The 26,783-nt window shown below is 43.7% G+C and overlaps 1 protein-coding gene across 3 annotated transcripts in view; it reads left to right on the top strand.

The window, feature by feature from the left end:
- The first annotated feature begins 2,657 nt into the window (after window positions 1-2,657).
- Window positions 2,658-26,783, top strand: part of LOC137427235 (protein Hook homolog 3) — a 40,608-nt gene continuing 16,482 nt past the window's right edge. For all 3 annotated transcript variants that reach the window (XM_068116565.2, XM_068116564.2, XM_068116566.2), the window contains exons 1-15: window positions 2,658-2,721; window positions 6,908-6,993; window positions 11,153-11,225; window positions 12,021-12,071; window positions 16,376-16,508; window positions 16,744-16,811; window positions 16,907-16,966; window positions 19,681-19,764; window positions 20,392-20,555; window positions 20,666-20,806; window positions 20,963-21,050; window positions 21,251-21,364; window positions 21,687-21,797; window positions 24,215-24,293; window positions 24,410-24,473. In XM_068116565.2, coding sequence (XP_067972666.1) covers window positions 2,677-2,721; window positions 6,908-6,993; window positions 11,153-11,225; window positions 12,021-12,071; window positions 16,376-16,508; window positions 16,744-16,811; window positions 16,907-16,966; window positions 19,681-19,764; window positions 20,392-20,555; window positions 20,666-20,806; window positions 20,963-21,050; window positions 21,251-21,364; window positions 21,687-21,797; window positions 24,215-24,293; window positions 24,410-24,473 — 1,361 coding nt within the window. In that variant the 5' untranslated portion in view covers window positions 2,658-2,676. The remainder of the gene's footprint in view (window positions 2,722-6,907; window positions 6,994-11,152; window positions 11,226-12,020; window positions 12,072-16,375; window positions 16,509-16,743; window positions 16,812-16,906; window positions 16,967-19,680; window positions 19,765-20,391; window positions 20,556-20,665; window positions 20,807-20,962; window positions 21,051-21,250; window positions 21,365-21,686; window positions 21,798-24,214; window positions 24,294-24,409; window positions 24,474-26,783) is intronic.

Genomic DNA, 26,783 nt, shown 5'->3' with positions numbered 1-26,783 from the left:
GCAGATTTTGGATGCGGCGTCTCCTTCACATTACGTTCTTGCTGAGACGTGAACCGCACGTTTCCACCTGAACGACGAAGAGAGCAGTGAACCGCACGTTTCCACCTGAACGACGAAGAGAGCAGTGAACCACATGTTTCCACCTGAATGACGAAGAGAGCAGTGAACCACATGTTTCCACCTGAACGACGAAGAGAGCAGTGAACCACACGTTTCCACCTGAATGACGAAGAGAGCAGTGAACCACACGTTTCCACCTGAATGATGAAGAGAGCAGTGAACCACACGTTTCCACCTGAACGACGAAGAGAGCAGTGAACCACACGTTTCCACCTGAACGACGAAGAGAGCAGTGAACCGCACGTTTCCACCTGAATGACGAAGACAGCAGTGAACCACACGTTTCCACCTGAATGACGAAGAGAGCAGTGAACCACACGTTTCCACCTGAATGACGAAGAGAGCAGTGAACCACATGTTTCCACCTGAATGACGAAGACAGCAGTGAACTGCACGTTTCCACCTGAATGACGAAGAGAGCAGTGAACCACATGTTCCACCTGAATGACGAAGAGAGCAGTGAACCACACGTTTCCACCTGAACGACGAAGAGAGCAGTGAACCGCACATTTCCACCTGAACGACGAAGACAGCAGTGAACCACACGTTTCCACCTGAACGACGAAGAGAGCAGTGAACCACACGTTTCCACCTGAATGACGAAGAGAGCAGTGAACCACATGTTTCCACCTGAATGACGAAGAGAGCAGTGAACCGCACATTTCCACCTGAACGACGAAGACAGCAGTGAACCACACGTTTCCACCTGAACGACGAAGAGAGCAGTGAACCACACGTTTCCACCTGAATGACGAAGAGAGCAGTGAACCACATGTTTCCACCTGAAGGACGAAGAGAGCAGTGAACCACACATTTCCACCTGAAGGACGAAGAGAGCAGTGAACCACACATTTCCACCTGAAGGACGAAGAGAGCAGTGAACCACATGTTTCCACCTGAACGACGAAGAGAGCAGTGAACCACACGTTTCCACCTGAAGGACGAAGAGAGCAGTGAACCACACGTTTCCACCTGAACGACGAAGACAGCAGTGAACCACATGTTTCCACCTGAATGACGAAGAGAGCAGTGAACCACACGTTTCCACCTGAACGACGAAGAGAGCAGTGAACCACATGTTTCCACCTGAATGACGAAGAGAGCAGTGAACCACACGTTTCCACCTGAACGACGAAGACAGCAGTGAACCACATGTTTCCACCTGAATGACGAAGAGAGCAGTGCACCACACGTTGCCACCTGAAGGACGAAGAGAGCACTGAACCACACGTTTCCACCTGAAGGACGAAGAGAGCACTGAACCACACGTTTCCACCTGAACGACGTAGATAGCAGTGAACCACACGTTTCCACCTGAACAAAGTAGAGAGCAGTGAACCTACAGGAGGTAAAATATTCTACAGGAGGAGGACCTCCTATGGTGAAAATTTAATGTCAAACGGACCAACGGTTGCCGATCAAATGAATTTTTTAAAATGCAGACACGTACGGCACACGGCACAGGGCACAGGTATGATTATGGGGTATGATTTGCGGGTATGATTTAGTGAGTGCGGGGTGTAGTGGGCGGCAGTATGATTATGGGGTGGACTTAGTGAGTGAGCGGCCCTGTGATTGTGGGTGTACTGAGCGAGTGAGCGGTGTCGTGAATGGTAGTATCAGTTCGGGTGTACTTATTAAGTGGGCGGCAATATGATTGTGGGTGTACTTAACGAGTGAGCGGTGTAGTGGATGGTAGTATCAGTACGGGTGTACTTATTAATTGAGCGGTGTAGTGGGCGGCAATATGATTATGAGTGTACTTAGTGAGTGAGCGGTGTAGTGGGCGGCCCTGTGATTATGGGTGTACTTAACGAGTGAGCGGTGTAGTGGGCGGCAATATGATTATGAGTGTACTTAGTGAGTGAGCGGTGTAGTGGGCGGCCCTGTGATTATGGGTGTACTTAACGAGTGAGCGGTGTAGTCAATGGTCGTATCAGTACGGGTGTACTTGTGTAGTGGGCGGCAATATGATTATGAGTGTACTCGGTGTAGTGGGCGGTAATTGCGAATTGCACCCGTGATTTGAAGTGTTTTTTTAAATTATATTTTAAAACACGAATCGTGCGTGATATTTGTGTAAAACCGAGGCGTATTTGAGAAAAGAAACTGATCTGCGTGATGTTTGTCATGTCGAAATAAAACGTGTGTATGTATAAAAAACGAAAAGATCGTGTCGAATGGATCGGTCAACTCACAATAATTAAGTATTTATATATGTAATTAAGTGGTGACGTAATGCTGTTCGAAGACCAAGGACTGAAATTAAAAATTCGACACAATTAAAATAAATATGATAACGCTTTAAAATATGAGAACACGTCGATGGTCGCCATAATTAGTTGAAATGTGGAGAGAAATGAAATATATTGGATGCGATTGAACGTACCTTGAAGGAAAGAGACGAAATTAGTAATTAACATAAATGTGAAGAAGAAGAATTCGCCTCACATCTCACAGTCCGGTCTGTGGTGGAAGATTTGAAATAGAGGAGGAAGAAGAGTTGCTCACATGGAGCTTCCGACGACAGATAGAGGCGGAAGAGGCTTTGCTCACATGGAGCTTCCGACGACAGAGCTTTGTGACAGTCTTCTTACTTGGGTTTGTTTGGATTTAGTTATTGATGTGGTAATTTTAAATGGTGTGGTATGTGCTTTGTGTACGGCAGGGCATTTGAGGGGCCTACTGAATGTACCACCTCAGGTCAGGATGAATAACGACTCCTTGAGACTGAGTACACACGATAGCGATACAGGTTTGATGTACAGTGTGGAAGGCTGCGTACTCTCTAATGCTACACCTACCGATATAAAAACTACAGTGAAGAATTTTGCAAACGAGAAACATCTGCTGGCTTCGGGAGCGTTGGCAAGTTGCTGAAGAGCGTTGGCATCCCCTCGTCGGGGGAGGGGGGCACCCTGGGTACGACAGTCACGTTTTACCCTGGGTACGACCGTCACGTTTTACCCTGGGTACGACCGTCACGTTTTACCCTGGGTACGACCGTCACGTTTTACCCTGGGTACGACCGTCACGTTTTACCCTGGGTACGACCGTCACGTTTTACCCTGGGTCTGGGTACGACCATCATGTATTACCCTGGGCCTGGGTACGACCATCATGTGTTACCCTGGGTACGACCATCACGTATTACCCTGCGTACGACCATCACGTATTACCCTGGGTACGACCATCACGTATTACCCTGCGTACGACCATCACGTATTACCCTGGGTACGACCATCACGTATTACCCTGGGTACGACCATCACGTATTACCCTGGGTACGACCATCACGTATTACCCTGGGTACGACCATCACGTATTACCCTGGGTACGACCATCACGTATTACCCTGGGTACGACCATCACGTATTACCCTGGGTACGACCATCACGTATTACCCTGGGTACGACCATCACGTATTACCCTGCGTACGACCATCACGTATTACCCTGGGTACGACCATCACGTATTACCCTGGGTACGACCATCATGTACAATTCCATTTTCGGAAACACCTCTTCTCATCAAAAGCCCCCAACACCATCCTTCGAAGAATACTATTTGTAAGCAGAAGCCTTTGCTCACAATCCGACAAATTCCCTCATAAAAGCTCCATTCAACTCGTCTTTAAACTTTCCCAACAACTTTTTTTTGCATAGAACAGGCGACTTGCTCTGATTGTAATTTCTTTTGTCACAAATACCGATGTCTTGTGCCGTATCCTCAAAAGTATCTCTTGTCTTGATTTCTAAAATAAAACTGTCTGTATCCATGTGAAGTCGATAAACTCCATCCACATATTTCTTCTTCAAGTTGTTGTAGAACTAGTCATACATTAACAACTTCGACAAGTCAAGAATTGATGTTCCCATATAAATGGGTTTATCCCTGAAACTTGGAATATACATCGGCCAATAGGTCCAGTTTATGGCTTGCAAAACGAGTTCCACCAAAGTGCTGTAGTTTATGCTTTAAAATGAAAAACAAAAAACAAAAAAAAACATTATGGAATAAGTGTCTGTCCATCCGTTCCCAAACTACTTCCTCAGTTTTGGGGCGAGGTCTGCCAAACCTTCTATGGAGCGGGTTTTATTTTTTATTTTTTTTGTATACAAGATCGAGGCTCATGTAAGAGGTAACATTAATCACAAAAAAAAAAAACCACACATACAAAACATACAATAAAGGGAGCAGGAGACAAGATGGGGAGAGAGAGGGAAGCACACAAGTACAACAGCAGAAAACAGGGACATACGGAGATCTGTGGGAGGGAGAGGGCTTGGGGGGAGGAGGCATGGAAAAGGGAGGGGTAGGGGGGGGGGTGGTTGAGGTATATATCACATGGACTTCAAGGAAATAAGTCGGTATTTCAAAAAAGTGGATCTGGGGTGAATTAACGGGGGTAGAAAAGATCAAGGTTTTGGATGGGAGAAGATGAGAGATGGTGGTGAACAGCTGTTTTGAAGACCTGGAGGGAGGACAGGGATTGAAGAGAGTGAGGGAGTTTGTTCCAGAAGCGAGAGGAAAGAGTGAAGGTGAGCAGAGAGTCTTCATTTTGGCAGTTTAACCATAAGAGGGTTGCTGGCAGATTTTGTGTGACCTGCAGGAATATTTGGGGGACAGAGCACAGATAGAGATGGAGGAGCTAGGCCGGATAGGAGTCAGTAGAAGACAGACAGACCACCGACCTGCCTGCGGTGAGTGAGTGAAAGGCCTTCACAATCAGCTTCATCGTGGGATATTCCAATGATTCTGAAAGCTTTGGTTTCAACAGCATGAAGCTGACCTAGATGTGAGGCAGGAGCACCAGCCCAGAGGGGAGAACAGTATTCCATTGAGCTGCGGATGAAAGCCACCTTGTATATGATGAGGAGCTCAGGTGTACCAAGGAAGGACTTCGCACGACGGAGGATGCCCAGTCGGCGACTGGCTTTGGAGGCCAGCTTGGAAATGTGGTTTTCCCAGGAAAGATCATGGAAGATTGTGAGACCCAAAAGCTTGAGTGACAGAAGTTCTTGGAGAGGATTGTTGAGAAAGTAGATGGGAGGGTTGTCCGGTGTCCGGTCGGTCTTTTCTGAGAAACGTAGTAAGAGTGTGAGATTCGTCAGGATTGAAAGACATGTTCCACTTGTTTGACCAATCTGTGATTTTGTCTAGGTCTGCAGAGAGTGAGGAGGCTGCAGACTGCCGATCTGAGGGATGAGGAATGGAGCGGCAGTGAGTGGAGTCATCAGCAAAGAGATAGAGAGGGTTTTCCAGAGAGTCGGAGAGATCATTGATGAAGACCAGAAAAAGAACAGGGCCCAGACACTGCCTTGGGGAACTCCAGCCTGAACAGGAAGGGGAGATGAGAGAAATCCATTCAGGGCCACACGTTGACTATGACCAGAGAGGAAGCCCGCAAGCCATGCGTGGAGATTTCCATGGATACCATAGAAGGAGAGTTTGGTGAGCAGAGCGGGGTGCCAGACCGTATCGAAGGCACGTGATGTGCAAAGGGAGACAGCTCTAATTTCCTGTTTGGCATTGACGTCCTCCATCCATTGTTGAGACAGCAGAAGCAGCATGTCCAGAGTAGAGTGACCAGGTCTGAATCCAAATTGATGATCAGAGATCAAGCCATTGGAGAAGAGGAAGGATTTGATATCCGAAGCAATGATGGATTCCGTGACTTTGCTGATAATTGGGAACAGGCTGATTGGTGTGTAGTTGCTAGGATCTGTTTTTGCACCTTTTTTGTGTAAAGCGGTAATGTTTGCTGATTTCCAAGCAGATGGCAGACGATCTTGAGCAAAAGAGAGGGTGAAGACAACAGAGAGAGGGAGTGAAAGAGCGGAAGAACAGGATTTTAGGACCCGTGGGCTGATGCCGTCTGGTCCAGTTGCAGAATCAGAGTCGAGGTTTGACAGAAACTTCTCCGCCTTGTCAGGAGGAAAGGACACGGAGTCCAGGAGCAGCTGGGTAAGATTGGGTACGGTGGGTGCAGAGAGAGATGGGTTTGGGACACAAGATTTTGACGCAAAGACAGTGTTGAGGCATTCGGCTTTGTCAACTGTGTTGCCATTTGAGGTATGGGAGGGGATGGAGGGGGAACAAACACCAGAAACGGATTTGACCAGACGCCACCAGGATTTGGAGGAAGGAGACAGGTTTGAGAGTTCAGTCTTGAGTGTGGAGAGATAGTGCTTCCTGGCTCTCCTGAGGGTAGACACACACTTGTTCCGGGCTTTGTGAAAGGAAATGAGATTACCTTCAGTTGGATTTGCTTTCCAGGAGGCAAAGGCAAGTTGTTTCTGGGCAACTGCCTCACCACAAGATTCCATGTACCATGGGCGGGAGGAAGGGTATGACAACTGAAGACGAGATGGGATAAATCTGCGCATGAGAGAGCAGTTTACTGTGGAAGAATTCCCAGGAAGAATTGATGTCAGAGGCAGTGGAGATGGGAGACCAGTCCAGATGATTGATGGCTGCTTGCAGCCCGTGCCAGTCGTCCTGAGTGAAATGCCAGACTCGTCGATGCTGAGGAGGCTCTGAGAATGGTCAGAGAGATGTCCTCTTCAAGAAGCACATGATCAGAAGAACCGATTGGAGCAGAAGAAGAGCAGCAGAAACTTGCAAGGAAGTTTGTCATAACCAAGTCTAGAAGAGAAGATACTCCATTGACTGAGATCCGGGTTGGGAAATTGACAGATTGTGTCAGTCTAGAAGGTCTAGAAGGCCAGGATTCTGAAGGAATTATGGGTATATGAGTTAATACGTGTGACGTGTTTTTCCCCAGCTGAGAACATTCCCAATTGAGAAAACGTGGGAGGATGAAATGGAACTAAGAGATGGTGTCATTTTGGCTCAAGTTCTTCAACAAATGTACTCATTCTTTCCTTTATAACTCATTCAGTAACTTATTCATGCTTTCCCTCTCTTACTCTTTGGGTTTACATGTGATAGTTTATCCGGAACTCATTCATCTGTATCACTCTTTGGGTTTTCATGTGATTGTTTATTGTAAACTCATTCATCTGTATCACTCTTTGGGTTTACATGTGATTGTTTATTGTAAACTCATTCATCTGTATCACTCTTTGGGTTTACATGTGATTGTTTATTCTAAACTCATTCATGTGTATCACTCTTTGGGTTTACATGTGATTGTTTATTGTAAACTCATTCATCTGCATCACTCTTTGGGTTTTCATGTGATTGTTTATTGTAAACTCATTCATCTGCATCACTCTTTGGGTTTACATGTGATTGTTTATTCTAAACTCATTCATGTGTATCACTCTTTGGGTTTATATATGATTGTTTATTGTAAACTCATTCATGTGTATCTCTCTTTGGGTTTATATGTGATTGTTTATTGTAAACTCATTCATCTGTATCACTCTTTGGGTTTATATATGATTGTTTATTCTAAACTCATTCATCTGCATCACTCTTTGGGTTTACATATGATTGTTTATTCTAAACTCATTCATCTGCATCACTCTTTGGGTTTACATATGATTGTTTATTCTAAACTCATTCATGTGTATCACTCTTTGGGTTTACATATGATTGTTTATTCTAAACTCATTCATCTGTATCACTCTTTGGGTTTACATATGATTGTTTATTCTAAACTCATTCATCTGTATCACTCTTTGGGTTTACATATGATTGTTTATTCTAAACTCATTCATCTGTATCACTCTTTGGGTTTACATGTGATTGTTTATTCTAAACTCATTCATCTGTGTCACTCTTTGGGTTTACATGTGATTGTTTATTGTAAACCCATTCATCTGTGTCACTCTTTGGGTTTACATATGATTGTTTATTCTAAACTCATTCATCTGTATCACTCTTTGGGTTTACATGTGATTGTTTATTGTAAACTCATTCATCTGTATCACTCGTTGGGTTTACATATGATTGTTTATTGTAAACTCATTCATCTGTATCACTCTTTGGGTTTACATGTAATTGTTTATTCTAAACTCATTCATCTGTATCACTCTTTGGGTTTACATGTGATTGTTTATTCTAAACTCATTCATCTGTATCACTCTTTGGGTTTACATATGATTGTTTATTCTAAACTCATTCATTTGTATCACTCTTTGGGTTTACATGTGATTGTTTATTCTAAACTCATTCATCTGTATCACTCTTTGGGTTTACATGTGATTGTTTATTCTAAACTCATTCATTTGTATCACTCTTTGGGTTTACATATGATTGTTTATTCTAAACTCATTCATGTGTATCACTCTTTGGGTTTACATGTGATTGTTTATTGTAAACTCATTCATTTGTATCACTCTTTGGGTTTACATGTGATTGTTTATTCTAAACTCATTCATCTGTATCACTCTTTGGGTTTACATGTGATTGTTTATTCTAAACTCATTCATCTGTATCACTGTTTGGGTTTACATATGATTGTTTATTGTAAACTCATTCATCTGTATCACTCTTTGGGTTTACATATGATTGTTTATTCTAAACTCATTCATCTGTATCACTCTTTGGGTTTACATGTGATTGTTTATTCTAAACTCATTCATCTGTATCACTTTGGGTTTACATATGATTGTTTATTCTAAACTCATTCATCTGTATCACTCTTTGGGTTTACATATGATTGTTTATTCTAAACTCATTCATCTGTATCACTCTTTGGGTTTATATATGATTGTTTATTCTAAACTCATTCATCTGTATCACTCTTTGGGTTTATATATGATTGTTTATTCTAAACTCATTCATCTGTATCACTCTTTGGGTTTATATATGATTGTTTATTCTAAACTCATTCATCTGTATCACTCTTTGGGTTTACATATGATTGTTTATTCTAAACTCATTCATCTGTATCACTCTTTGGGTTTACATGTGATTGTTTATTCTAAACTCATTCATCTGTATCACTCTTTGGGTTTACATATGATTGTTTATTCTAAACTCATTCATCTGTATCACTCTTTGGGTTTACATATGATTGTTTATTCTAAACTCATTCATCTGTATCACTCTTTGGGTTTATATATGATTGTTTATTCTAAACTCATTCATCTGTATCACTCTTTGGGTTTATATATGATTGTTTATTCTAAACTCATTCATCTGTATCACTCTTTGGGTTTACATATGATTGTTTATTCTAAACTCATTCATCTGTATCACTCTTTGGGTTTACATGTGATTGTTTATTCTAAACTCATTCATCTGTATCACTCTTTGGGTTTACATATGATTGTTTATTCTAAACTCATTCATCTGTATCACTCTTTGGGTTTACATATGATTGTTTATTCTAAACTCATTCATCTGTATCACTCTTTGGGTTTATATATGATTGTTTATTCTAAACTCATTCATCTGTATCACTCTTTGGGTTTATATATGATTGTTTATTCTAAACTCATTCATCTGTATCACTCTTTGGGTTTACATATGATTGTTTATTCTAAACTCATTCATCTGTATCACTCTTTGGGTTTACATGTGATTGTTTATTCTAAACTCATTCATCTGTATCACTCTTTGGGTTTACATATGATTGTTTATTCTAAACTCATTCATCTGTATCACTCTTTGGGTTTACATATGATTGTTTATTCTAAACTCATTCATCTGTATCACTCTTTGGGTTTATATATGATTGTTTATTCTAAACTCATTCATCTGTATCACTCTTTGGGTTTATATATGATTGTTTATTCTAAACTCATTCATCTGTATCACTCTTTGGGTTTACATATGATTGTTTATTCTAAACTCATTCATCTGTATCACTCTTTGGGTTTACATGTGATTGTTTATTCTAAACTCATTCATCTGTATCACTCTTTGGGTTTACATATGATTGTTTATTCTAAACTCATTCATCTGTATCACTCTTTGGGTTTACATATGATTGTTTATTCTAAACTCATTCATCTGTATCACTCTTTGGGTTTACATATGATTGTTTATTCTAAACTCATTCATGTGTATCACTCTTTGGGTTTACATGTGATTGTTTATTCTAAACTCATTCATTTGTATCACTCTTTGGGTTTACATGTGATTGTTTATTCTAAACTCATTCATCTGTATCACTCTTTGGGTTTACATGTGATTGTTTATTGTAAACTCATTCATCTGTATCACTCTTTGGGTTTACATGCGATTGTTTATTCTAAACTCATTCATCTGTATCACTCTTTGGGTTTACATGTGATTGTTTATTGTAAACTCATTCATTTGTATCACTCTTTGGGTTTACATGCGATTGTTTATTCTAAACTCATTCATTTGTATCACTCTTTGGGTTTACATGTGATTGTTTATTCTAAACTCATTCATCTGTATCACTCTTTGGGTTTACATGTGATTGTTTATTGTAAACTCATTCATCTGTATCACTCTTTGGGTTTACATGCGATTGTTTATTCTAAACTCATTCATCTGTATCACTCTTTGGGTTTACATGTGATTGTTTATTCTAAACTCATTCATCTGTATCACTCTTTGGGTTTGTATATGATTGTTTATTCTAAACTCATTCATCTGTATCACTCTTTGGGTTTACATATGATTGTTTATTCTAAACTCATTCATCTGTATCACTCTTTGGGTTTACATGCGATTGTTTATTCTAAACTCATTCATCTGTATCACTCTTTGGGTTTACATGTGATTGTTTATTCTAAACTCATTCATCTGTATCACTCTTTGGGTTTTGTATATGATTGTTTATCCGAAACTCATTAATCTGTGTCACTCTTTGGGTTTGTATATGATTGTTTATCCAAAACCTATTCATCTGTCACTCTTTGTGGTAATTTGAGATTCTTCTTATTTAATTGGTGACCGTGTGGCCTGTGCTCAATAATTCATGAGATTTTGTGTTGAAATCAGCGTTATGTGCATTAACCGTGTCCCTGTTCGTCGTGTTGATGGCGGAAGGTTGTCGGGTTCGTGAAACTTGTGCAGTGGTAGATTGGTCCGGACATTGCGTTAATTGCACCTGCTAAGGGATACTCCCTGTGTGGTGTAGAGATCCAGCGTGGTTTGATGCTACCTGGATGGCCAGGATTCGTGGTGACGCTGTAGACAACTGGAGGCTCAAGGTAAACTGGACCTACCTTGCTTGTATTGATCTGTGCTGCCTTTGGGCCTCGTTTATTTTTACTTACCTCAAAGTAAATATTTTACTTATTTATTATTCGTGCCTCCTTTACTTCATTTATCGTTTACATACCTCATTTTTTTTTTAACCTTGTGCTATATTCACACTTTGTTTTCCTTTCACTCTCCACTGTATCATGACAGAATTTTGATTTCCTTCATTTATATTTTGTCTCGCAAACCGAATTTGTGATAACATGGTTGTGTTAATTTTGTAATTACCTCCACCACCAAACATACACAGAGGTTATTTTTTCACCATTGTATGTCTTTGTCTGTTTGCACGATATCTCAAAAAGTTGTGTACGGATTTGGACTAAATTTGGAAGAGAGGTGGTTTGTGTGACGAAGACGAATCGATTCAATTTTGGTGAAAATCCAAATCCAGATGTGAGAAATTTTAAGCGATTCGTCACCATTGAGTGAAAGGGCCAAAAATGATACAAATCATGATATATCAAAAAGTTGTGGATGACTTATGACAAAACTGGGTGGATAAGTTGGTCATGTGACAAGACCAAGCCGATTTGATTTTGATTCAGGTCCGAATCCAGATCTAACCTATCGGTGTGACACAAAATGTAAACTGTTCAGCCTGGCGGAGGTATGCTCTGTAGCGAGTGCCGCTCTAGTTGTCATGTGCAATGCATGTAATGATCCTTGCTCTTCTTCCTCCTTTTTAATTAGAACATACTTTGGGCCATCGTACAATCAACTGCACGGTATTTGTGTTTTAGGCGAGCAACCTAAAAAAGGTTTACAAAGGAATACTGGACTTCTACCATGAGGTATGGGCACATTAACACTTGTTAGTATATACACACATAAATATATATATAAAAGCGAAATGTCCGTTTGTTTGTTTCTTTGTGAACCCACTCCTCTGAGCTCCCAAGGTTAATTGGCACGAAACTTTATATGATAACATCTTTTACCACCCTGCACCTAAATAGGGGGTTTTAAAACAGTTATTTTCTGACAATTCATAACTTAAAACCATCCGAGCCACCACCTGTCGCCATGATCTCGGAGGGTCGATCCACATATACAAATCATTATAAAAAGCCAATTTTATCGGATTTCAACACAGATATCGATATAATTAGTTTGATGGTGACCTCCAATCATCAAATACGTTATCATATGTGAGAAACAACTCTTAATCAAGATGTTACCATGATCGGTAAGTTCGGCAAAGGAGTCACGTGACCTCTCAAATGCGCTAATTATTTAAAAACCAAAAATAGTACAAAGACAACCGATACATCGTTTTAAAGGTAATTTTACTGCTCATCAAGCAACATCACTCAAGGGTAAAAAAAATAGTTTGTGCAAAAAAGGACCCACGTGACGTCAACTACAAACCGCCACTTGACAACGGGTGAACCTCCAATGATTTCCTCATCCTCACAACAAGGTGATTTGTTTTGCTCTTTGTTTGTGATCTTACCGCTCTTACTTACCCAAGGTTAATCACAATGAAACTTTCTACCATCCGATTTTTAACCACGACGCACCTGAATAAAGGTTTTATACCATGATGGGGGGCCGTTATTGTCGTGTTGCACTATACCGAGTTAATTTATTTACGAACCCGAGGTAATTTCTTTATTACGGCTTCACTCTTTTACACCCTTTAGACCCCAAACACTCCTTGGACCCTTTGCACCGCTTAGATCCCTTTCGACCCTTTACACCCCTAAGTCCTCTTTGACCATTTACACCCCTTCGACCCTTTACACCCCTTTAAACCCCTTCAACATTTTACACCCCTTAGACCTTTACACCCTTTAGACCCTTTCATACCCATTTCGACCCTTTTGAGCCATATACACCTTTTGACAATTTTCAGACCTATTGACTTTTAAGACACTTTGGCCAATTTAAGACCATTTAGACACTTTTGACCCCTTTTGCTCTTTCGTCCTTAGACATCTTTAGACCCCATTTGGGCCTTTTAAGGTCATTGATTCTTTAAACACTTTAGACCCCTTTATGCCCCTAAAAAAAAACTTTAGACTCCTTAGATCATTTGAAAAAAATTCCTCCCAAAACCGTTTTTCCGACCTTTTCTGTGCACTATTCGCATCGCATCACAAGTTGCGATGAATTTAAACTGATATCTCAAAGTGAAACTGAAACTACTAATGTATGGATCATCGAATGGGAAACCAGAATTAAATGCTGTGGGAAATTGCTGAAAGCAAAGTTATGATGAATATAAAGAGAGGGGGGAGGTGGGAGCTGAAGAAACGCTGTGGAGAGGAATAGGTGCCTGGAGGTGGTCGGTTGGTATGGAAAGAACATTGGTGATCTTCCATCAGGCTGTAGGCCCAAAACATGCCTAAACCCGTTTCCCAGCTGAGCTTTCATAATATCACCCTCGCCCCTGAGCAGTACTTCGGAGGTACAACAAGCATTGATTGGAAATCTTAGCCGATAGAATGGAACGAGGTTGTCGAGGTTACCACCTGCACCGATTGCGATATTTGCTCACTGAATATTTACACTGAATTCACATTTCTATCAGTACACATTCCAAAGGAAATTACATTTACCCATAGGGTACATTTGCTTGTATATGTATATGTATATATATACAGTCACGTGAAAAAGTAAGTACACCTCATGTAAAGTTTTGACTTTTTCAACATATTTCAACATTAGCTATTTGATCTTCATTTCAACAATATTGATAGATAAAGGTGATATAATATAATAAACATCAATGCAAATTTCGCATGTGGAAAAAGTAAGTACACCCCTACATTTATCACCACTTCAAATACTTAAAATTAGAATCAGGTGCACCAGCTCAGGTGCAAATGATTAGAACATTGTTAGAGAGGATCTTGGAGGAACCTGTCTTATTTAAACCTCAGAAATTTAGTTTGGTTTGCTCTTTGTTGTTGAAGTGTGTGGCGTCACCATGCCTAGATCAAAAGAGCTCTCTGAGGCCTTCAGAAAGAAGGTTATAGATGCCTACGAGTCTGGGGAGGGATTTAAAAAGATCTCCAAACAATTTGAAATCAATCATTCGACTGTCCGGAAGATCATCTACAAGTGGAGAAGATTCCAAACAACTACTAACTTGTTCAGGCGAGGCCGCCCCAGCAAGTTCAGCCCGAGAGCAGACCGCAAGATGCTGAAAGAAGTCTCTAAGAACCCCAGAATGTCATCACGGGACCTTCAGGTAGCTCTTGCCACTGTTGATGTCAAAGTGCACGAGTCTACCATTAGAAAGAACCTGCACAAATTTCATCTACATGGGAGGTGTGCCAGGAGGAAACCTTTGCTGTCCAGAAAGAACATCAGGGCAAGACTAAAGTTTGCCAATGAACAAAGTTGTGGCAAAGACCAGCACTTCTGGAACAATGTGCTCTGGACAGATGAGTCAAAGGTAGAGCTATTTGGCCACAGTACCAGAAGACATGTTTGGCGAAAACCAAAGACAGCATTTGACCACAAGAACCTGATGCCAACTGTAAAGGTCCGATCCGAGATTTGTTCGAGATCCGAGATTAGGGTGACATAGTCACTTTTTCGGTCTTCGAGGCCGACCGATAGGCACAGTGTGACCAGAAGGGACGAGGTTCTCCTGACCGCGTGGCCCTCGACTCGGTGGGGTTTGTCCGCACAACGTGGGCGCATCAGGATGAACTTTAGCCGGGGAGCGTTTGGGCGCGTGGCGCCTTTGGGCGCCCCGGTCTGATACTGCCGCCCACGCGCATATCAATGTGTGAGTGCACGTGGGTCCCGGCGGTCCCACTGGCCTAGCGCTACCATGTTTAGACAGCGAGATCCGTCCCCGGGCACCGGTACCTACTCCCGGAAGTCGAGAGATCAGCGGCGCCAGGCACGGTAGGACACCCGCGGAGCCCCGGCGGACCAGGGATGCGCGAGCCTACGCGTTAGCGTGCTACGGCGGAATCAACGGCTTCGGCCACGGCCGGGCCGATAATCGGCCCGGTCGCACCGGAAATGAACTGGTTCAACGCCCGCGCTAGAGAGGTCGCGGGCGACTGAGATGTATTAACAAATTAGTTAATTAATTTGAGACGTCCGATTTCTAGTGTTTGGAAATTTGGAAGAGCTTGACCCTAGCCTTTCCCTTGCGAGAGCAAGGAGGAACTTAACACTTGACACTTAAGCTTAGTTTGAAGTACACCCTGCCAGCGCTCCCGTGGAATATTATGTGGTGGAAATATTATGGTTTGGGGCAGCTTTGCTGCATCACGGCCTGGGCAGGTCACCATCATAGAATCCACTATGAATTCTTCATTGTACCAGATGGTGCTTGAGGATAATGTAAGGCCATCTGTCGGAAAGTTGAAGCTCAACGGAAGGTGGACCTTGCAACCTGACAATGACCCTAAACATACCAGTAAATCCACCAACGAATGGCTGAAAAGAAAGAAATGGAGGGTTCTGGAATGGCCAAGTCAAAGCCCGGATCTAAATCCCATCGAGATGTTGTGGGGGGATTTGAAACGAGCTGTGCATGCAAGAAACCCCTCAAACATCGCACAGCTGAAAGAATTCTGCATGGAGGAGTGGGCAAAAATTTCTCCCAGTCGATATCTGAGACTGGTAGACAGTTATAAGAAACGCCGACTTGAGGTTGTTTCTGCCAAAGGGGGCAATACCACCTATTAGAGCCAAGGGTGTACTTACTTTTCCACATGCGAAATTTGCATTTATGTTTATTTAAATTATACAATGGACTACAAAATAAATGTTTCATGGTATTTGTTATATTATATCACCTTTATCTTTCAATATTGTTGAAATGAAGATCAAATAGCTGTATGTTGAATTATGTTGAAAAAGTCAAAACTTTACGTGGGGTGTACTTGCTTTTTCATGTGACTGTATATATATATATATAAACACCTGCGATTAGAATGTGGAGACGCACATGTGTGAGACACGAGTTTGCATTTACCTTCATTATGCAAAATAAACATTAATTAATTGATTTAATCCAGTTAATTAAAATTAATTATGCACCAGGTAAAATTAAGCTTTTGCTTTTATACTGTTTCTCATAATTTTCCGCTGTTCTATTGGTGCTTCCTTACATTGTTTACAGGTGCTGTGCCAGGATCTGACGGAGTTTCCCAGTCCAGATCTCTCTGGCTTTGCTGAGAGAGGAGACCGTGTCACCATGGCTCGAGTTCTGCAGCTCATTCTGGGTTGTGCCATCAGCTGTCAGCACAAGCACAGTGTGTTACATCCTTCTTGCTCGTCACACATAAACCTTTTCATTACAAAATGCATTCTTTAATTTCAAAAAATCACAAACATGGCAATTTTGCTTTGTTTATGACCTACAATGGAATGCGTTAACAAACCATGAGGAAAGAATGGTGGTGGATATCCGTGCCTGTGTTGGACATCTTTTTGTTAAACTTCGTAGATTTTAGAGTTGGTTAATTGATTGTGTGTGTGTGTGTGTAGTGTATATTCAGCGAATTATGCTGTTGGAAGAGTCTGTACAGCACGTTGTGATGGCCACCATTCAGGAAGTAAGCAATTGGCTCTTTTGTGTACCTCTATTGGTGCATACGAGACATGACCCTCGTGCTTTCTCTCTAACAGATCGTCCCTTATTTTCCTCCAGTTGATAACAAAAGAAGTTCCCACAGCAACAGGGGATGGCTATGCTGACTTGGAGAGACAGGTAGTACAATTTGCCCCTCATCCCCCATATTTCATCCCACCCCAAACCCCCATCCTCGCTACCCCCCAACTCTCCTCATGCCCGTAATCCCCCATCCTGCCCCCTAATCATTCACCCCCTTATCCTGCCCCTAATCCTCCATTCCTCTTCCTGCCCCTAATCCCCCATCCCTCTTCCTGCCCCTAATCCCCCATCCTGCCCCCTAATCATTCACCCTCTTATCCTGCCCCTAATCCTCCATTCCTCTTCCTGCCTCTAATCCCCCATCCCTCTTCCTGCCCCTAATCCCCCATCCTGCCCCCTAATCATTCACCCCCTTATCCTGCCCCTAATCCTCCATTACTCTTCCTGCCCCTAATCCCCCATCCTGCCCCCTAATCATTCACCCCCGTATCCTGCCCCTAATCCTCCATTCCTCTTCCTGCCCCTAATCCCCCATCCCTCATCCTGCCCCCCTAATCCTCCATAATGGTTTAACAATCCGAAATATGAGGCGGTTATTGGAGGGATTATAGCATTCCAACACCTTCCTTTAATAATAATAATAATAATTCATTTATTTTGTATAGCGCTTTTCATGAAGCCCAAAGGCGCTTTGACAGAGTGCAAAACATAATGCATAACAAAACATGAAAACAACAATTGCAAAAAGACAAGAATCAATAGGGAAATATTTAAAGCAAAAGGAGGGAGAAGGAGAAGTGATAGTCAGGGGTTAAATGCTGTGGGTTGAATGTTGAATGCAGTGCTGAACAGGTGGGTCTTGAGTGATGTTTTGAATGTGGTGAGTGAGGAGGAGTCTCTGATGGTGTGAGGTAGTGAGTTCCAGAGGGTGGGAGCAGCGATGGAGAAGGCCCTGTCCCCCCAGGATCTGAATTTGGTCTGGATGGGGGGGGGGGGGGGGGGGGTCAGGAGGTTGGTACCAGCAGAGCGGAGGTTGCGGGTGGGAGTGTGTCTGGAGAGGAGGTCAGCCAGGTAGGATGGGGCCAGGTTATGGAGGGCTTTGTAGGTCAAGAGGAGGATTTTGTACTGGATTCTCTGGGAGATGGGGAGCCAGTGAAGCTTTGACTAAGAGAACAGAGATTGAAACACGGATTGTGAATGCGAGGCCCAAACAACACACACAATGGTGTATTTGGTGTCATCAGTCTTGTCCCGAAGGGGATGCGAGACCATTGCAGTGCCCCTGTCCGTCTATCTGCGTCTACATATTCCTCTCTGCAACGGCTTGTCCGATCAACGTGGAACTCTAAACATGGGAGGGACTCCCCATGGAGATTATTTTATTGCTAACTCTGACGTCATAGGTCACATGGTATGACGGCCATATTGGATTAAAGGGAAAAATTTGATTTTCTCCAAAACCGCTCAATGAAAAAATTGAAATTTAGCATACGTCATCTACTCCCAATGGTGTATATTGGGTGATAATGATGACGTCATCAGTGAAGTGGTATTCCAGCCAAAATTGGTTGAATTGAAATCCTTATCCCAAAAGTCTGAAACTTCGTCTATCTGATCTATGACGTGATGTGAGTGAAGAATTAAATTTATGACGTTGATATTCCTCGCCAAGAAACCACGTGACATAATAGGGTGGGTGCATGGATGATATGGCTATATCGGCCATGATAGTAGCGTGTTCATTTAATGATGGTATTAATGTTCAGAATGAACGCACGAGGTGAGACCATGTGCTCCACGACTGCCGTTCTAGTTTAACCAAGTCAAATAAACTCTCATCCTCTGGTTTCCTCTTTCACAATTCGATGTTTCACTATATCTATACAAGCCTGTTGTGGTTGTGGTTGTGGTTGTGGCTGGCTTGAGATATTGGGGTTCTGAGTTTGTGCCCTTGTTGTGCCTAGACGCATCACAGGGTGCGGACATTTTCTCTGAGGAGGTGAGGGAATAAAACCTGCATCGGTGAGAATGGTGGGCCGACAGGACAGCCTGGAGGTGCAGACATTCCCGTCTAAGCCGCATAGTCTGGGTTTGAATCCCGACATAGGACAGCCTGGAGGTGCAGACATTCCCGTCTAAGCCGCATAGTCTGGAATCCCGACCCGGCTACATGAGGGGGATAAGGTAGTGGGGTGTGGATGAGGATGGCGGTGGGATGTGGGTCGCACATCCATCCATGGATGTCCATCATGGTTTGTTCCAAGATGCTGGTTATTAGGCCTTCTCTCTCACCTACTGTGGAGGTGTGCTCTCTTCATTGTTTTTAGGCCTCCGGTGACCGTTTTGTTTTCAGGTTTTCCGTCCGTCCGCGATAGGTTTTCGTTACCGCGATAACTTGAGAACGGCGAATGGGATCTAATTCAAACTTGGTGCAGGTGTGTATAATGAGGTGAAGATTAACGGATTCGATTTTGGGGTCAAGAGGTCAAAGGTCAAATCGATAATAGGTCTATAACTTGAGAACGGCTGAAGTGATATAATTCAAACTTAGTACAGGTATGTATAATAATGTAAAGATGAAGTCATTATATTTTGGGGTCCCGAGGTCAAAGGTCATGTCAGGTAAAAATGTGATAACTTGTGAACAGCTGAATGGATTTAAATCAAACTTGGTACAAGTTTATATAATGATATCATAACGTTTGCGGAGGCATATCGGTCGACGTCGTGACGTCGAAGAGTGTCGTTCTGCTTAGCTCTCTTTCTAGTTTTGATTGTTTTTCTTATTTTTGTTTTCTTCCCTTTAACAGTTAAAATCTGCTATGGATGAGCTTGAGGAAGTGATGTCCACAAGAGATGAATTTGCCCAGAGATGCCACACATTGGATGCCCAAGTAATGCCCGGCTTACCTGGAAGAGTGAAAGTATCTAATTTTGGAAGTGTTTTTTTAAATAAAGTTCATTGGTTTGGTATTGAGAGGGATTTGGGTTTGGGATATATTGGAGGTTGTAGAAGAAACCAGTGCACTCACCTGCACACTCACCCGCACCCCAGCATGCATGGGTTGCGGACTGATTGTTCTGAAACTTGACTGATGAATACAGCACAATCGATGAGGTTTCAATTTTTCGATTTCGGGTCATGGGGGATCCCCCAAAATGTGTATCCCGACTTGCCCCTTGTTTACCGACCGTTTTATTTACCAACATAATCCTATTCGCCCTTCTACTGGATTGCCCGCAGGATCGTCCGGCCTTAGCTTTTGTGTTTTTCGAATTTGGGATCGTGGGGGTCTTAGATGTTTCAATTTCGTATTGGGGTTAAGGGGGCTTCCCAGGGGGGTCCTCCCAAATTACCTAGGTCTGAACTACAACCTCGAGATGACCGTCGGCCCACTCGGGCCTATTTATTACTTTTTGAATGTGCATGGAGTTGCCTCCGTTAACGAACTGTTACCATGTTCTATATATCGATTATAGTGTTTGTTGCTGTTGCTTATATCATCATTTTGCAATGGCAGGTAGCCGCGCTTCAGGAAGAACGAAGTAGTTTACTGGCTGAGAACCAGCAATTGCTGGAGCGTCTAAACCAATCGGAAAGCTCCGAATTACCATCCGCCCCCCTGGATCGACGTTGCTCCCAACTGCAGCTGCAGGTTGACCAGCTGCAAGAGGAAATGTACAGGTGCGTGCCACCTGTTACCGTGTCCCCCTCTGGCCGTGCTCGCGCAATCTAACGGCGGTGCACAGCTCGCGTGTGCTCCTCTGCGTTCGCCTCTTATTCCACCTCGACAGGCTTGAGGTCACAAAGGAAGAGCTGAGGGTGAGAGGGGAGAGGCAGGAGAGGGAGCGTGTGGAGGTGTCCCTGCGCCTCGAGGACCTCACCGAGAGAGCCGCTGAGACGCAGAGTCTGCGAGACGAGCTCGACGTGCTCAGGTTTTTCGTTTTGTTTAAAGTTCTCACATTTTAAATTTCTTCGACATCTCTTCTTCACAAAAGTGTCACCTGGGCTGCCGGAAGCCGAAGCTTTTCTTGGAGACCGAGTTCCACCTGCCTAATATGTACATTTGCATGTTTCTTTCTGCAATTCAGACATACTGCAGACAAAGCGAACCGTCTGGAAGCGACTGTGGACGGTTATCGTCGGCGCCTTGAGGAGCTCGGAGAATTACGTAGACAGGTGTTTGATCTCCCCTAACCCCGTGCCCACACCTGGCTCTCCATTTGTGATGGTAATGTAATAGTTTGATGAATGTTTTTAACTTCGCCCAATTTTGTGCCCGTTCGGCACAGTTTGAATGATGCGAGGCCTCCATGGAACCCTCGTTCACACCTTCACATGGCACCTTGTCCCTGCCGCCCCTTTATTCCCTTCGCCAGGTACGGCTCCTCGAGGAAAGGGAGGCAGAGAGGGAGAAGCAGGCTCAGGCTGCCGGCGATGAGGTTCGGAAAGCTGTGTCTGCTCGAGCGACGGCCGACACCCTACGTAGAGAAGTACGCGTACTTTCCGTGTACATGAGCGGAGGTTTCTCGCGTACCACAGCACGGTTTTGTCTTTCGTACATCTCTCGTGGACACGGCGCATAAAACGAGTCATGTGATTATTTGATGGGATAACGGCGGCGTGATTGCAGGTAGTTTGTGATTAATGTGGGAAGTTGATGAAAGGTGCAAATGAAATCTCATAAAATACCTTGTGATGGATGATTATGTTGGAATTTGATGGTAACACGAGTGAGTGTCGTGTGTTGAATCACCTTTGCCCACGTGTGATGTTCTGGATATTTACATGATCTCTTGCCCTCGATTGCCCCAGCTGTTGGAGTGGCAAGAGCGAGGGGCGCAACTTGAAGTTCGGTCCCAGCAAGCGGAGCACAAGTTGAAGGCGGAAGCAGAACGACGGAAAACCCTCGAGGAAGAGAAAGAGGTTTGTTGGAGATGGGCGGACCTGTTTGAAAACAGGATGAGCGATGATTGGATGCAAGTGGATGGATGAGGTTCGACACGCCCTCCTTTTTGTGTCGGTGCGTTTGTGCGATTCGACGCCGCTCCTCGTCCTCCGAGGTAGACCGAGCCTCGAGTCCAGGTCTTGTACAAGCAACAAGTTTATTGAAAAACCAAGCGCAGCTGCGGAGACACGTGTTAAGATGGTCGCCAGAAACAGTCGTAGTGCCTTCAAAACGATCTGAATCACACCACAAAAGGTCTTCTTTAAGTATAGTTCGACCTGTGGTCGTTATCATAATTAATTCGAGCAAAACATTCCTAAGAACTACGAAATCGCTGCTCATCCCCTCCCTGTACGTCAACACAGAGTGAGGTGATGCACTCAACCTGTTGGTATTAGAACAATACCCAGGATATCTCTTGCTACGGATGCTGCAATCTTGAGAGATTGGAAGCACGGCGACTCAGCATTGGCTTGGGCCAGCAGTCTTCAAATATGTGCCAAGCCAACAATTCATATTCCGACATAAAATCTCTCAATTAACGATCATTCTCACCATCGAATATACCCTTGGTCTCCACACGTACATGGAACAGCAAATGCCGTGCACTGAGGTGTCTTCTGGTGAGGGGTTGGTGAGCAGGGTGAGCGAAGAGAGTGGCAATGTAGAAGGTTCCCCTTGATTTATCTTCTGGTGAGGGGTTGGTGAGCAGGGTGAGCGAAGAGAGTGGCAATGTAGAAGGTTCCCCTTGATTTATCTTCTGGTGAGGCGTTGGTGAGCAAGGTGAGCGAAGAGAGTGGCAATGTAGAAGGTTTCCCTTGATTTATCTTCTGGTGAGGGGTTGGTGAGCAGGGTGAGCGAAGAGAGTGGCAATGCAGAAGGTTTCCCTTGATTTATCTTCTGGTGAGGGGTTGGTGAGCAGGGTGAGCGAAGAGAGTGGCAATGCAGAAGGTTTCCCTTGATTTATCTTCTGGTGAGGGGTTGGTGAGCAGGGTGAGCGAAGAGAGTGGCAATGTAGAAGGTTTCCCTTGATTTATCTTCTGGTGAGGGGTTGGTGAGCAGGGTGAGCGAAGAGAGTGGCAATGTAGAAGGTTCCCCTTGATTTATCTTCTGGTGAGGGGTTGGTGAGCAGGGTGAGCGAAGAGAGTGGCAATGCAGAAGGTTTCCCTTGATTTATCTTCTGGTGAGGGGTTGGTGAGCAGGGTGAGCGAAGAGAGTGGCAATGTAGAAGGTTCCCCTTGATTTATCTTCTGGTGAGGGGTTGGTGAGCAGGGTGAGCGAAGAGAGTGGCAATGTAGAAGGTTCCCCTTGATTTATCTTCTGGTGAGGGGTTGGTGAGCAGGGTGAGCGAAGAGAGTGGCAATGCAGAAGGTTTCCCTTGATTTATCTTCTGGTGAGGGGTTGGTGAGCAGGGTGAGCGAAGAGAGTGGCAATGCAGAAGGTTTCCCTTGATTTATCTTCTGGTGAGGGGTTGGTGAGCAGGGTGAGCGAAGAGAGTGGCAATGTAGAAGGTTCCCCTTGATTTATCTTCTGGTGAGGGGTTGGTGAGCAAGGTGAGCGAAGAGAGTGGCAATGCAGAAGGTTTCCCTTGATTTATCTTCTGGTGAGGGGTTGGTGAGCAGGGTGAGCGAAGAGAGTGGCAATGTAGAAGGTTCCCCTTGATTTATCTTCTGGTGAGGGGTTGGTGAGCAAGGTGAGCGAAGAGAGTGGCAATGCAGAAGGTTTCCCTTGATTTATCTTCTGGTGAGGGGTTGGTGAGCAGGGTGAGCGAAGAGAGTGGCAATGTAGAAGGTTCCCCTTGATTTATCTTCTGGTGAGGGGTTGGTGAGCAGGGTGAGCGAAGAGAGTGGCAATGCAGAAGGTTTCCCTTGATTTATCTTTTGGTGAGGGGTTGGTGAGCAGGGTGAGCGAAGAGAGTGGCAATGCAGAAGGTTCCCCTTGATTTATCTTCTGGTGAGGGGTTGGTGAGCAGGGTGAGCGAAGAGAGTGGCAATGCAGAAGGTTCCCCTTGATTTATCTTCTGGTGAGGGGTTGGTGAGCAAGGTGAGTGAAGAGAGTGGCAATGCAGAAGGTTTCCCTTGATTTATCTTCTGGTGAGGGGTTGGTGAGCAGGGTGAGCGAAGAGAGTGGCAATGCAGAAGGTTCCCCTTGATTTATCTTCTGGTGAGGGGTTGGTGAGCAAGGTGAGTGAAGAGAGTGGCAATGCAGAAGGTTCCCCTTGATTTATCTTCTGGTGAGGGGTTGGTGAGCAAGGTGAGTGAAGAGAGTGGCAATGCAGAAGGTTCCCCTTGATTTATCTTCTGGTGAGGGGTTGGTGAGCAGGGTGAGCGAAGAGAGTGGCAATGCAGAAGGTTTCCCTTGATTTTGGTTGTTAACACGGAATTGTTGTTCCCAGCGGTTACTCAAGGAGAGACATTTATTAAAAGAACTCGCGGATGAGCTCCGCTGCTCTCTGGCTCAGCAAAGAACTCTGGGTAAGAATATGTCATGTGACCTGCACACCTCTCCTTTTTCTCCTGTGTTTTTACCTGCCCTCATGCATTGAATAGTAAAACTCCACTTTGATTCTCGAGTTGCTGTTTTCCCCCAGATCCATCAACTTCTGTAGGAAGTCACGAACACTCCTTGGACTCGGAGGCAGACGATGTCCTCAGGTACTGTGTATGGCTCGCTGTTGAGGTTTTTTGTCAGGTGCGTCACCATTAACTCCACCAGGAAGTGCACACACACCCCTGACGTGTTTAATATGGGTTCCATTATTGACCTGACCATAAACTTGTCAGACTGTTGTTTCACAGAAGGGAAATTGAAATGCAAAGAGCGCCGTCCTTTTCATGAAAGATTTGCGTTAAGCTGGCTGTCCCGTCTGCTGGCATTGTAGTGTGAACGTTAAAGCTCCCACGGTGTGTTTTGATGAAGAACGGGCAAATTATTGCAAACATCATGAACAAATCACAAATTCCTTCCCAGACCACCATTGGGAAGGCAAAGGCAAACCACTCAGTGTAATTCATGCCATAGGCCTGCTTTCGCAGCACTGAACCTGCTTTTGGGTAGGACACCTTGACACAGGTATGGAGCACTCGCTACCATGTGAACGTTGGCAAAAATAATTTTGTCAATGCCATTTGTTTTTATTTTCTGATTTTAAAATATTTATTAAGTTCTGAATCAAAAACAAAGGTTCTGTAACATTAACAGTGAAATAATGAGCCTGGTGTTGGCTTAGCGGTTAGGGTGCCGGCTTGGGATCCTTGGATCCTGGGTTCGAATCCCGGTCGATCGCTGAATTAACGCTAGGGGGGTTGATTCAGCCTGTCATCCCTCTGAGGTCGGCAAATTGAGTACCAGCTTGCTGGGATGAATGATCCCGGTGTGTACCCCGGTTTAGAATAGGTGCACCGTATCCCTGCGCATCGTAAGAGCGTGACCGAGGGTTGGCGTCAGGAAGGGCATCCGGCCATAAAACTGCCTCAAACAGGGAAGCATGATTGTCATGGGGCCCGCAAGGCTAACCCCCGCTCTTGCGGGAAAAGTGGCCTTAAAACGATCATTCATTCATTCATTCATTCATTTCATTCAACAGTGAAATAATGAATTGCGGAGACCAAATACTTTTGTCAATTTCAACTTATTTTTAGAGAAAATTGTGAGTTATTTGAAAAAAGTGAAAGGGTGCCAATATTTTTGGCCACAACTGTACCACCAATGAATGTAGCACAAGGAAGCGAGACCTATGGCCAATGATCGGACCACCGAATGGTCTTTGCTTAGGACTGTGCAACCTGTACCAGATGTAAAGTATCATCCAGGGTCAAGAGGGTGGGCATATAAGGGGGGGGGGGGGGGGGGGCGACAGGGGGAGGGGTGCTGGGTTCACGTGACTACATAATGCACGTGGTCAGATGGAACACAATTTTCACAATCACCTGGCACGTGACACACACATAGAATGTAGGACAATTGATTGATTCATTGCATAATTAAAATAAATAAATAATAATCGTAAAATAATTAATTTCTTAATCAATTGGCTAATATTATACCTAAACCACCACCATTTCATCCAAATCTGTAGTTTTTTGAAAATTAATAACGCAATTGATTGAAAAATTAAATAATTAATTAATTAATCAAACATTGAAAAATGCCCTTTACAGTCAAACTCACTTGGTCATTGTCGTGTCCAAATATCACCTTCCTAGCTCAAAAGGTGCCCGAGGTATTGCCCAGATGAGAAAGGAAATAAATAAGTACTAAATTAATCGATAATAATGAAGTAACCAATCAATTAATTGATAAATAAAAAATAAATAAAAATACAGTTTTTGCCAAAGCTCTTGCTCAATATTGTGCACAAATTTCAGCTTCCTCGCTCAAAGGATGGCTGAGATATCGCCTGGACAAACAAACAAACAAACAAGTACAGATACATTCCAAGTACACCGCCTCCATACCAAATAATTAAATATCCTACAGCGTTGCATTGCCCAGGTGACTCCCCCCTCTCATCGGCCCTGACTGTGAATTCTGTGGATCTAGCGTTTGCTGTATCACCTGTGAATTCTGTGGATCTAGCGTTTGCTATATCACCTGTGAATTCTGTGGATCTGGTGTTGACTGTACCACCTGTGAAATCTGTGGATCCGGAGTTTACTGTACCACCTGTGAAATCTGTGGATCTGGTGTTTACTATACCAACCTGTAAAATCTGTGGATCCGGTGTTTACTGTATCACCTGTAAAATCTGTGGATCCGGTGTTTACTGTGTCACCTGTGAAATCTGTGGATCTGATGTTTACTGTATCACCTGTGAAATCTGTGGATCCGGTGTTTACTGTATCACCTGTGAAATCTGTGGATCCGGTGTTTACTGTATCACCTGTGAAATCTGTGGATCTGGTGTTTACTGTATCGCCTGTGAAATCTGTGGATCCGGTGTTTGCTGTACCACCTGTGAAATC

This window comes from Myxine glutinosa, chromosome 5 (assembly GCF_964187855.1).
Source record: "Myxine glutinosa chromosome 5, kmMyxGlut1.1, whole genome shotgun sequence".
Taxonomy (NCBI): domain Eukaryota; kingdom Metazoa; phylum Chordata; class Myxini; order Myxiniformes; family Myxinidae; genus Myxine; species Myxine glutinosa.
Note: the sequence above shows the minus strand (reverse complement) of the source record. Positions and strands in the feature narration are given on the sequence as shown.